Source organism: Tachypleus tridentatus, chromosome 9, assembly GCF_004210375.1.
Source record: "Tachypleus tridentatus isolate NWPU-2018 chromosome 9, ASM421037v1, whole genome shotgun sequence".
In the NCBI taxonomy this organism is placed as follows: Eukaryota; Metazoa; Arthropoda; class Merostomata; order Xiphosura; family Limulidae; genus Tachypleus; species Tachypleus tridentatus.
This window is the reverse complement of record NC_134833.1, coordinates 88,185,517-88,198,358: the sequence shown is the minus strand read 5'-3', so window position 1 is coordinate 88,198,358 and position 12,842 is coordinate 88,185,517. Positions and strand designations below refer to the sequence as shown.

The window sequence follows — 12,842 nt, the reverse complement described above, 5'->3', positions numbered from 1 at the left end:
AATATCAAAAATATATTGTTGTTCTTATCTGAAGTGAATGAAATACATTTCAGGAAAGATAGAATTGTTTTTAAAAGATTGATATAACAAGTTACAGGAAAAAATATATATTTATTGAAACACGTTGGAGTGAGCTTGAATTATAAATAGTTGTCCTTCTAGTTATATATATAATTTTTCAGGATGGCTAACACCAGAATCATATCTGAGTTTATTTTAGGTAGTGTTGTAAATTAGTACTGAAGTAGTTATTGTAATCACTACTAGTGCATAGACTATGAAATTACGAGATGAAATAAATCACATTCAGGAAGACATGAAAAGTATTTTTGTAAGAGTAGTCTTGAACACAAAGCAAATACAAAAATCTCAACCAGAAGAATTATATTTTTATAGTAAATGCCTGTATAAATGTATCTACCCACTCTCATTCGTTTTGAATCACACATACATAATACATATTTATAAACTTTAGGGTTAAATTATTATTTGTTGCACAATTAGACTTTGTCGTTCTTTATTAATTGTTAATTCAGTTCAAAGTAAATCATTTCCAGTGTTTGGGTGAAATAATACTGAGTTTCTAACAATGGATAGAAAATTATGCGGCTATGTATTTTGTCTTACTTAAGTAAATCTTAAAAGTGAAATCAAAATATATAAAGATACCAATGTTGTGAAGAAAACCATATGCTTTTCAAGATTTCTATTAATATTAACGTGAATATTATCTCCACATAGTTTTCCAAAACTTTTAATTCCACATTTCAGAGCACACAGATCTATTTGTATGTTATGTGTCTTTCTTCCAGTGATGCTGATGACTGCAGTCCTTTTGTATATTATTTGCCTCTGTACTTAACAAAAACCTGTACTTTATACTGTTTTGAGTAATAATGAATTATCTTAAACTGTAATTTATTGTGTTTCCCTTTTACCTTTACCTATATTTCACTTTTTCATACTACCTGATATCTACATTGAGAGTCGAGTTTAATTTTCTATAATTCTTTCGTTTATATACATCATACAATTTCTAAGATGCAGTAACTACGTATTCTGAAGTAATGTATTGCCATCTATTCAATATTTTGTGTTTTATTTAATGTAAAAATATAAAGATAAAATATTCTGTGAAAGTGATTTCGTTTTTTCAGTTTTTTATTTCCTACTGGACTTTTCTATTAATTTTTCAACCAGGTGTGAATGTTAATGAAATATAACTGTTTCATTCGGATTAACCTTTCATTTTGTTTTCAGCAAGTTAATCACATATTTCTTGCTCAATTATATTTTCCAGCTTCAAGTAGCAGTTGTTAAACACCTGCATGTTTTAATCAGAAGTCGTTTAATATATATTTATAATTATGTTCCATTTAGAAGTGGGCCCGGCATGGCCAGGTGAGTTGAGGCGTTCGACTCGTAATCTGAAGATCGCGGGTTCGAATCCCGGTCACACCAAACATACTTTCCCTCTCAGCCGTGGGGGCGTTATAATGTAACGGTCAATCTCACTATTCGTTGGCAAGAGTAGCCCAAGAGTTGGCGGTGGGTGATGATGACTAGCTGCCTTTCCTCTAGTCTTACACTGGTAAATTAGGGACTGCTAGCGCAGATAGCCCTCGAGTAGCTTTGCTGAAATTAAAAAAATAACAAAAAAAGCAACAATTCATTTGGAAGTACTTTATATATATTTTACAGTACATTATACTGGATTATATAATATCATGCTTTAGAAAAATATTACAATATTCACTAAGTTACTCCGTTTTTGTTTATTATATATTATTTGTTGGTTGTGATCAATAAATTAAAAAAGAGCAATGAAGTTTATGAAGTTATCCTTTCATACCCGTTTCAAAACACAATGACCCTAGTCTCAGAAGTGAAAACATTGGTTGTTCACTAAATAAATATGGTTTGATTCCTCTCGGTGGGCTCAGCAGATAGCTCAATGTGGTTTAGTTATAAGAAAAACAAACAAACAAACAAATTAAATAAACAAAAAACAAAATTAAAAACAATAGAGTCTTTTTCTATATACTTCATATTATTTAAAAGTGCAACATGTAAAACGTAGACAATTTTTCTTTCCTTCTGAATAATTACTGACTGACATCCCTTCAGAAGCTTGTATAACTTCTCGTTACCATTGATCCCATTCCATCTGGATTCGTTTTCATAAATGACACGTTGATCTGTTTTTTTTTCTATTACAAAATCAGCATTTGCATTTTGAAGTTTAAAAATTTAGCCACTATATAAATTCAGTAAAGATTATTTCTGAATATTTTGTCATTTCGATATAATCTCTGCTTAATGAACTCAATATATATTACATATTTACAACAGTTTTGACAAATTAAGAAAATTATGTTCATTTGAGGAGTTAAACATTTAACATTTAAAATGTTATTAAAACTTATGAAGCAGCTTTTCTTTGGAATGATTACACTTCAACACATAAAACCACTTTTCATAAAAAGTAAATTTCTATCATCTCAAGTAAAACTTGTATCTATTAAGCCCACTAAAGGTGAGGGTTTTTCTAAAAATTCAGCTACTCAAGTTCAAAATATTGTAACAATCAGGATGACATTTCATCAAAACAATCAATTTGTTTGTGTTTTTATTACAAATAAAACTTGATCATGTTTTTCCGATTAGTGGCATTTGAAAGACATTAAAAATGGACGCAACATTTAGAACGTTCCTGTCCATACATGAACGTTGTTTTAGCAGATCATCCGACGTTGTTGTTTTGGCCATTTGGTTAAGGAATGACTAGAAATATTGCTCTTTTAAATTTATGGTTGACTTTTAATATAATAATGTTTGAGCGAGTGAAACAGAAGGATGTCCCAGGTACTAGTGATCATTGCTGCACATGAAAGTCAGGAATAATGATAATTTGATCCAAATTTCAAAAAAGCAAATTTTGAAGGAATGCAACAAGAATAATCTGTTGTGAATTAAAAAGCTCAATTATTTGGATACACGAAGCAAATGTGGAAAATATTTAAATAAAATTTATAACGTTCAAAAGAAATGTATTTCTTACAGATAGAAAAGGGTTGGTTTACAAAATATACAACAGATAAAATTATAGAAAAGCATCACACACTTTAAGAAATTGAAGTGGATAGGTATTGTTAAAGATTTCAAAAACAATAGAAGTTAAATAAAGTGGATGAAACAAGAAATTGGAACACCAAAATGATACATGAAAAAAATCAGCTAACAACATAAACATTAACAGTCAGGATTTGTGAGGTTCATTAGGAATGAGCAAATCACTAGGATGAGAATAGCACCCTTGAGGAACGATCAAAAAGTTAGTATCTGATCATTATGAAATAGTAAGGTTATTAAATTATTTTTTCTTCTGTTTTCACTAATAAAGTGTTCCTCATCTTGAACAACTAATAGGTGAAAATAAAGTCCAACAATAAAATTGCATAAATTACGAATTTTATAGAATAAAATTCAGAAATTTTAAAGAATAATATGGCTCCTGAATCAGATAACATTACCTCGAGGGTTTTAAAGGGTATATGAGACACTTGACACACTTTTTGTAACTCAGTGTTTAGTAAGCAAGTACCAACAAAGTGGAAATTAGTTAATTTTACTCCTATCTTAAAGGGAGGTAATAGAAGTTGTCCCACTGATTGTAGGTCTATTAATGTTAAATGCGTTGTGGGGAAGGTATTAGAAAGTTTGTAAAAAATATTTGCAAAATTTTTAATAAAAATTAAAATTTTATGAGATAGTGAACATTGTCTCACTAAGACAAAATTTTGTCTTACAAATTTTTTGACATGCTTTATTTAAAAATGTTACTGTATATATAGATGAGAGTAAGGAGTAAGAGTGTAGCTCTGTACGTGGATTTTAAAAATCATTTGGTATCTCATAAAAAGATCCTTGTGTGTCTGTTTCCTTACAGCAAAGCCACAGTGAGTTACCTGCTGAGTCCACCAAGGGGAATCGAAACACTGATTTTAACGTTGTAAATCCGTATAATTAACGCTGTACTAACGTGGGGAAAGAAACTTGTAAAGATAACTTTATAAGTGTGAGAGTAAGTTAGAAAATTTCATGGAATGAAAAAATGCAGTGTTGTTAAAAAAGGAGTTCAGTCAACTGGATTAATATCACAAGTGAGGCATCTCAGGGCTCAATCTTAGGACCATTGCACTTTTAAATTACTTAAATGACATAGATAAAAGAATGATCAATAAATTACTTAAATTTTTATTTCTATGTAATAAACAAATATGAGTTAGTAATCGCAGAGTAGGTTTTCTCAGGCAGTATGTTTACCTGATCAGAAAGCAGAAAATTGGACAAAGCATTTATGAAAAACATAGTAGCTAGACACAGTATACACCAGTATTTACAAAAACGTCAGGTAATAACTTCTTACCTTAATTAAGTGTCTTAATCTTTAATGCTGCTACCAAGTTCTGTATCATTATCACAGTTCTTATTTGAACTTTTTGATACGTATGATCATGTGTTTATTTCTATAAAAACGTTTTCTGCCTATGAATATCTGACTTTGAAAAATGTATTGCCAAAATATTATTCTTCATGTTAAAAATGTGAATGTAAGATTCACTAACTATCCCGTGATAAACTACAAGTTGTCTTACTAAAGATAAAGAGTATTCAAGGAGAGTTCAATAAATTTTATTTTTAATAAATGTTGCTGTGATACAGCTTTACACGTTTGGAAATTTCTTAAACTGAAAACGTTTGTTTTATTTGTTTGTTTTTGAATTTCGCATAAAGCTACTCGAGGGCTATTTGTGCTAGCCGTCCATAATTTAGCAATATAAGACTAGAGAGAAGGCAACTAGTCATCACCACCCACCGTTAACTCTTGGGCTACTCTTTTACCAACGAATAGTGGGATTGACCGTCACATTATATCGCCCCCGCGGCTGAAAAGGCATTCATGTTTGGTGCGACGGGGTTTGCAAACCCGCGACCCTCAGATTAGGAGTCGCACGCCTTAACTCCGGGTCGGCATGCTTCACAAGTCTCTTCTTTTATTGAGATATTGTTATACTTTTTGAAGCAAAACAGATGGCACCATCGTACTTATTCTTTCGGTAACATACATGTCATTGCTCCATTACTTTAAGAAAGTCCAGATTTATTTTTAAAATGTCATTGTAGTGTTTATTAATCGATTTCACTGTTGTCATTTGTCACTGTATAAATGTTCTTTGTTTTATTTGAAAAAAGCATACAATGGGCTAACTACATATTGCTCACAGTGGGAAATCGAACCTTGGATATCACCATTGTAACAATGGAAATGTTCTGCTGGTTCACTGTATTTATTACTCCGTCAGTTTTTGAAACACCCTGATATCCAGTCCAAAGCATTGTGACAGGCCTCGTTTAATCTTTGTGTGTTTTTGTTTACCTAATTTTTGAATATTTTAAACCTTAAACATATAAAAACATGAATATGAAGAACGTTAATATTCCTAGTCATTAACAGATGTAGAGTACTGAACTGAGATGTTAGGAATAATTAATGGCTTCAATATAAATTCTAGTATCAGTAATCTGTAGTGAATACACCTAAAAATCATAACTTGAAATTATTAGAAGTCAATATGTGATAATTGTGTACTGAGTTCAATGGAACGAATTTGTTTATTAACTCAGATTAATACAGATTAATCTCTTTTGTATATCATGTAACATATTATAGTTTATTTCCTACGGGTCTCCAATTTATTATTTTTCTTACGTTATGTATTACTATCTCCAATAACAGAAAATTTGAATTTGAGCTTAGTTGTTAATAACATGTTAATATCTATTAAATGTATATTATTTGCCAGCAAGACTGATACACACAATTTCCTTTTGTAACACAAATATATTCTAATATGAAAACGTAAAAACAATGCAATTTATAATAACAGTAGATGTTTATAACCCCTTATCGTTTACTTTCCATATCTTTCATTGGTCGTTTTAAAGCAAAATAAAACGATCCAATTTTCTTAAGATGTTAACAAACAAAATTCAGACGGTTATTTTTCATTCCTAATAAATATTTTTGTTTTATTAACTAATATCCTGTAGTGAAAATTATTTTTCGAAGTTAATAGATGTTCTTGTTTGGTTGGTAAACAAACAAATATCGAGCTATTAATGTTCGAATCCTGATTATTGCTTTTTTCGTTCACGTTAAAATTGACGAACGTAAAACATTGAACATTATTCCTCTCACATTGATTCTATATATCATTTCAAATGAAATTTAAATTTTATCTGGTTTGAATACATTTCTTTCTTTCCTGAATATTATGAGCATAAAAATATCTTAGTAGTAATATTTACATCTCACTAATCTGTCCACGCAGGCCTTGTTTTGGATTTGAACCTGGAAAATGTAACAGTAGCCATAAATTAAAGACAACTTAGTAAAACATATATTCATTTAATTCACTAAACTGAAAGTAAATGTTAAATGCTATTATTACTACGTTATACAGCCTTTCTTTTAAAAACTCATAGCTTAGAATAGTCATTTTGTTTGTCATGCAATTCAAAATACAAATTCAACACCTCAATTTTGGGTTTACTTTATTCGAAGCGTGTGTGTGTGTTTGTCTTACTGATCTCAAATTTTGCTTCTGCTGCTCGGAAAGTGTTCTTAGACAGTAGTAATCTGGAAAAAAAGATAAGCTTTTAGTTCCTTAAAATTATAATTATATAGGAAATATGAAATATTTAAAATGCTTTCCTTACATCTTAGGTGTACAATATGTGTGCTCTATACGTTTTTCTGTTGGCAAGAAATAAAAAGCGGCAAGTGTTATTTCTAGTGAAATTTGTTTTTGTAATTAAGCAAAAAGCTTCACAATGGGTTGTTTTTTTATGTTTTGTCCACCACGGGTATCGAAACTCGACTTCTAGCGTTTCAAGTCCTCAAACATACTGCTGGACCACTGGGGTGCTTTTAGTGAAATAACTGAAAATTTAAAGCGTAAAAAAATCCCGATTAGTGTTAGTGAAAAAAGAAAAATGAAGTAAAGAGCAAATCGTCTTGATAAATTGAGCTTGTTTCATAAAAAATACAAAAAATTATCAAAATAACCTCACATAAATGATTCTCAGTATAATAAAAGTATATCTCTATTATTTTAGGGTAAATAATAATAATAAGGCTTACCCAAAAAATCCTTGAATTCAGCATTACTCGGTGGAACTAATGGATCGACCTTCTATAATGTCAAGAAATGGTGTACGGAGTGAACCTATGTTTTTCAAGTGTTCTCTTGTCATGTTATGGTTTTCGTACCTCTCACAATCCACGCTGAAAGACTTCTGGAATTCGTAGAACTGTTTAGCACTGCACAATGGAGTTTCAGTTTCATAGGTATTGTTAAATTTTCTGTAGTCGACCAAAAAGTCACCAGTTTCCTTACTATAGGATATTATTTGCTCGAAACGCTGACCCCATACAATCTCCCGAGAAAGATAAGAGGACTTGGCTTGGAACGACTGACCGGTTGACTCGGTAGTCCCTTCTAAAATAGCTATTAGCTCGAATTTATCTTTTAGAAAATCTTCAGCTGACATAGCGTATAGTGGACTATGTTGATTAATCTCATGGATGATCACCACTGGCCATGACAGAAAAAGGCTGTTACTGACGCTGTCGTGTCGAATATCTAACTGGGATTGATAATAAAGGATAACTTCGCCCTCTGTTGTCGTTTTCCTCTTTATTAAGTGTAGAGTGATTTGAGCACCAATAACAGGAGACTTTCGCATGTTACCGACACGGAACATAAGACAAAGTTTACCATCACGAAGACATACAATGGCATTCCGGCTGAACATGAGAGTTTGTTGGCGTTTCTTTGGACGAGAAGATTTGGCAAAAACCATGCCTACAATAAAACATTGAATCATAACTCCAGTGATAGACTGAAGGCATAGAACAAAGACAGCTTCGGGACACTCTTCATTAACATAACGGGAACCATAACCTATGGTATGCTGAGTTTCCAATGAAAACAGGAACGCTGACGTAAATGACTTGATGTTATGGACGCAATGCTCCCAATTGGTATCATTCATATGGAGAAAGTCCCCGTGGGAGTAGTTGATTAGCCACCAGATAACGGCAAAAACCAACCACGTAATAATGAATCCCATTGAAAATATCAACAAGTTCCATCTCCACTGGATGTCAACTAAGGTTATGAAAAGATCTTGAAGATAGCGCTGTCGACGCTTTTCAACATTTTTAGCGACGACATTCGTGGATCCATTTTTTAATATTAATCTCTTTCTGTGACGGCCTGGTAGTATCTTCGACTGTTTAGTTTTGAATAAAAGTCTTCCGTTAACACTTGCATGTACTGCGAATTTATTCGAAGATAGACTTCTAGCACATCCTTTTGTCATGGCCATGTTTTCAAAATCTCCTGGTGTACAGGGCGACAGTCTTTGACACTCATTAATATTCTGTTCGATTTATTCATTTTTATCACAAATAGGAGGTTCGCTTAAGACTTCACCTTGTTCTACATCTGCGAATTTCGTCCTTTATTTGAGGAATGTAATCTGATAATACTGTTTCAAGGTCCACTTTACGTTTTATAATTAAGGCACAAAACAGTTACCCATAAAAAATATCAGTAATTAAAGTTTACTTAATGCGCTTATTGCTAAAAATATTTGTTATTGGTATAAATAGAGGACTTTGGAGCTAAGGAAGATCCTTTTCAAATCAACATTTTATAGGAACTATGCTTAATTAACACTCACTCTTCTTCCGATAGATGCCACTAGAGTACATACAGTCTTCCAGATGTCTAATCTTCTGTAGCTGCGGCACCATAAACTACCTACCAAAAAAAGTGTAATAAAATGTTATTCACTGAAAACAAGATAGCTCTGTGTCTGTCTGTCTGTGAGAGAAAGCTTTCAACGACTGCAAGTTCTTGTTGTTATTTTATTTTGTTACATATAAAATGAGCTTCACTGCAATGTTTTGTGGGGTCGAAAGTTTCCTTTCGCTACTACACCCTTCACTTTGATAGTTAGTGTTAATGAAAGCTAGGTTTGATTGGTTTAAACAGCCATTATTGTCCTATGCGTTCTGCTGTACTTTTCCGCTGCCATGAGAAATACTGAAAGATCCATTATTCGAAATGTTATGTACTTTAACTGAACACAGTTTGATAATTTTGTTGTACGAATTTATTTTCAGGAAGTCTCTTTCTTACATACTTCTAACAATAAAAACTTCTTTGAAAAAATGCATTTGATTTCTTTGTAGCACACCCATCAAATAATTGTTTGCCTTTTCAGCCGTGGGGGCATTACAAGGTTATGGTCAATCCCACTTTTTGTTAGCAAAACAGTAGTTCAATAGTTGGCGGCGGGTGATGATGATTAATTGCCTTCACTCTAGTCTTTCACTGCTAGATATCCCTCGTGTAGCTTTGCGTGAAATTCAAAACAAACCACATTTTATAACATGTTACTACAAATAAAACAGGTTCAACATCAGGAGTTATACCTCATTCTTAAAACATAGATTTTAACAAAAATCATATTTCATTCTTGTTATTTGATTCCAAGCGATTGGAAAGCCGACCTAAGTGGTTCTCGATGACAGGTCACCTCACATGACTTTTTAAGAGAACTGAATTTATCATAAGCAGTTTTATACGTATGTAGTGTGTAAAATTTAGAGAAAGTGAGAGACGATCTGACATTGCCAACATAAAATACATACAATTAAATTCATTACATATAGACTGGCCAATTATGAAACACCTTTTCACACTTTGTATTGAAAACAGCATGGTTCATTCCATGTTAAAACTTTTTAATTAAAAGACAATTTGTTTGTATTACAAAAAAAGTGCGAGTTTCATGACCTTGAGGGACGTGAACTATGCAGATGTAATGTTTTGTTTTAACCTTGAGTTTCCTAATGTTTTGTGTCATTTAATTTCCACCCACCTATTTCAAACCACGTATGAAGTTCCGATAACGTACACGTGACATTCTTAGACCACAAGAGTTGTGCTTATACATACATGTTGTATATCGTAATTCACCCTCATTCTTCAAATACCGGCATGAGGTGAAATATGTTTATTGTTTTGTTTTTGAAAACGTTCCCTACTCGCTTTGTGAATTTACCAGTTTTCTTTGGAACCCTATATTCTTCAGTTCATTTGAAGTATTGCTAGACGTCAGTATGCCCTGTAAGAAATTAGAGCGATCTATTCTCCACGGGAAATCGAGCCCCGAGTTTTAGCATTATTAAATCCTCAAGCTCACGGTGGGACTATCTTAAAAATTGCACGTACAAAAACTACACACGTAGCTGAGCAAATGAAAGTATAACTTTAAACTGTAAATCCGGTCCTCTATAATTTTTACTCAGAACAAAAAGATTTTGAATTTTTTTTTACTTGAACATCAGTTTCTGAAAAGTTTCTAAACTAGAAAACATTTCTATTTATTATGTAATTTCTGGTTTTATCTTTCAAACCAGGGAGAGAGAAATAAGGATTTAAAATATATGTATAATCCTTTCTTAACACTTTTTAAAAATTGGGAAAATCCATTCTACTAAAAACTAGCTTGTTTGTTTTTTAATATACGTACGTATTTAAGGAAACGTCTTGTCTGAACGTTTTTTAACCATGAGTACCTCCTTTCACTCCTCATTTACGCTGTGTCATCATTTTCAATTATAATAATACTCAGTTTTTGTCTGCTAGGAAAATGTGCGCCCACATTATTATCTAAATGCGGATGTAAACAAAAGGCGTGGGTAAATATACTTTAGCAGACATTTTATACATACTGTGAAAGCTGAGAATTTTTAAAAATATCTAACGTTAGGATGTGCAATAACATTATAAGATTATTTATTTAGGATACTAAATACAATAAAAGTAAACATTTAGCTAAAGCAAAGAAGTACACAAGTTACAGTGTTAATAAATCTTTTTATTGAATATAATCTATATTTAATAAAGGTTTACCAAACGCTAGACTTAAGACAAGCGGATTTATAGATTTTGGGGTCTGAGATTAGAATTATTTTGTATTATTCTGTTGTTATACTGCTACCAACTTGACGGTATATGTTTTACTGGTCACTCCTAGTCCTATATTAATTGAAAATGTGTGTTTGTAACTTGGTTTGTCCTCAAGCTTTTTACATAGTTTGAAAGCTAGTAAAGCCAAACTTGGCAGACGAGCTCGGAATGGTCCAGGATTTTTACTTATCTAATATTAGATAGGCTTCTTACCAATAGGGCTAAAACACATCTGACAGTAACCCAGGCAAGATGAAGATCTAGTAATACGTTTTTGGGTATCATCTGACAGTTAACCCAGGCATGATGAAGGTCTTGTGATAAGTTTTTGGGTATCATCTGACAGTTAACACAGGCATGATGAAGGTCTTGTGATAAGTTTTTGGGTATCATCTGACAGTTAACCCAGGCATGATGAAGGTCTTGTGATAAGTTTTTGGGTATCATCTGACAGTTAACCCAGGCATGATGAAGGTCTTGTGATAAGATTTTTGGGTATCATCTGACAGTTAACCCAGGCATGATGAAGGTCTTGTGATAAGTTTTTGGGTATCATCTGACAGTTAACCCAGGCATGATGAAGGTCTTGTGATAAGATTTTGGGTATCATCTGACAGGTAACCCAGGCATGATGAAGATCTAATAATAAGTATTTGGGATCATTGACAGGTAGCCTAGGCATGATGAAGATCTAATAATAAGTTTTTGGGTATTATCTGACAGGTAACCCAGGCATGCTGAGTTTTGGGGATCACTAAACTCAAATGTGGCATAAAAGTTTGCCTTCCTACCTTCGAGATCCCGGGAACGCCATGTTTGAAACTATGTTCATATCCTCAATCAAAAGTTTGTGAGTTAGTTTGTTTTTAATTCCGTGCAAAGCTTCACGAGTGTTATCCACGCTAGCCGTCCCTAATTTAGCAGCGTAAGACTAGAGGGAAGGTAGCTAGTAATCACCACCCACCGACAACTATATGGCTACTCTTTCACCAACGAATAGTGGGATTCACTTTCACATTATGACGCCCCCATGGCTGAAAAGGTAAGCATGTTGGTGTGACTGGGATTCGAACCCGTGACCCTCAGATTACTAGTTGAGCCATAACCACCTAGCCACGTTGGGCCAAGTTTGTGGGATAAAACGTGGTAGGTACATAACGAGGTTTGTTTTCGGGTACAGACTTACTGGGATAGCTATAGAAGTAACTGAAAACAATGAAGGAACTTCTTCAAAACATTGGGCCTGCGTGAATTATAAGGAAACCTTTGGAATAACGCAGCGAAGCGAGGGCATTTTTGCTAAATATTAAAGAAAAACAGTGATCGAATGTTAAAGAGAGAAAGACAATGAATACACGAACGCTCAAGTATAAACACCTGAATTAACTGATACCAGAATGGTTTCTTCTAAAGACCAGATGTCAGTGATAGCGACTATTAGTCATAGAATAACACAGTCAAAATTTATTTGTTTATAAAATTACTCGCTGCGGTAATTAGTTCATGCTTCAGGACAACCATGATCAAATATAATAATTATTAAAAGGACTCATAATAAAACGAAGGACGTCTCTCAGACAGTTTATCACTGCTCAAGGTATGTGTACATTTCTTATAAGTATACCGTATTATTACGTGTTATTTTGTAAGAATTTTGCACAAAAACATTAAGTAGAGATCGTGATGAAACAAAATGGCGGCCAAAAAAATTGCCGTTTATAACCACCT

The 12,842-nt window shown here is 32.8% G+C and overlaps 1 protein-coding gene across 7 annotated transcripts in view; it reads right to left on the bottom strand.

Annotated features, from left to right (window-relative positions):
* LOC143225698 (G protein-activated inward rectifier potassium channel 4-like) overlaps positions 1-12,842 on the bottom strand; it is a 28,219-nt gene continuing 15,377 nt past the window's right edge. For 2 of the 7 annotated variants that reach the window (XR_013013989.1, XR_013013988.1), the window contains exons 2-4: positions 7,208-8,894; positions 6,373-6,703; positions 1-1,635 (exon numbers count right to left, since the gene is read on the bottom strand). Coding sequence is in view for 4 of the 7 variants with exons in the window: in XM_076455569.1 (XP_076311684.1) it covers positions 7,231-8,457 (1,227 nt within the window). In the remaining 3 variants the exon portion in view is untranslated. The other 5 variants (XR_013013990.1, XM_076455569.1, XM_076455567.1 and 2 more) reach the window with 5 other exon arrangements.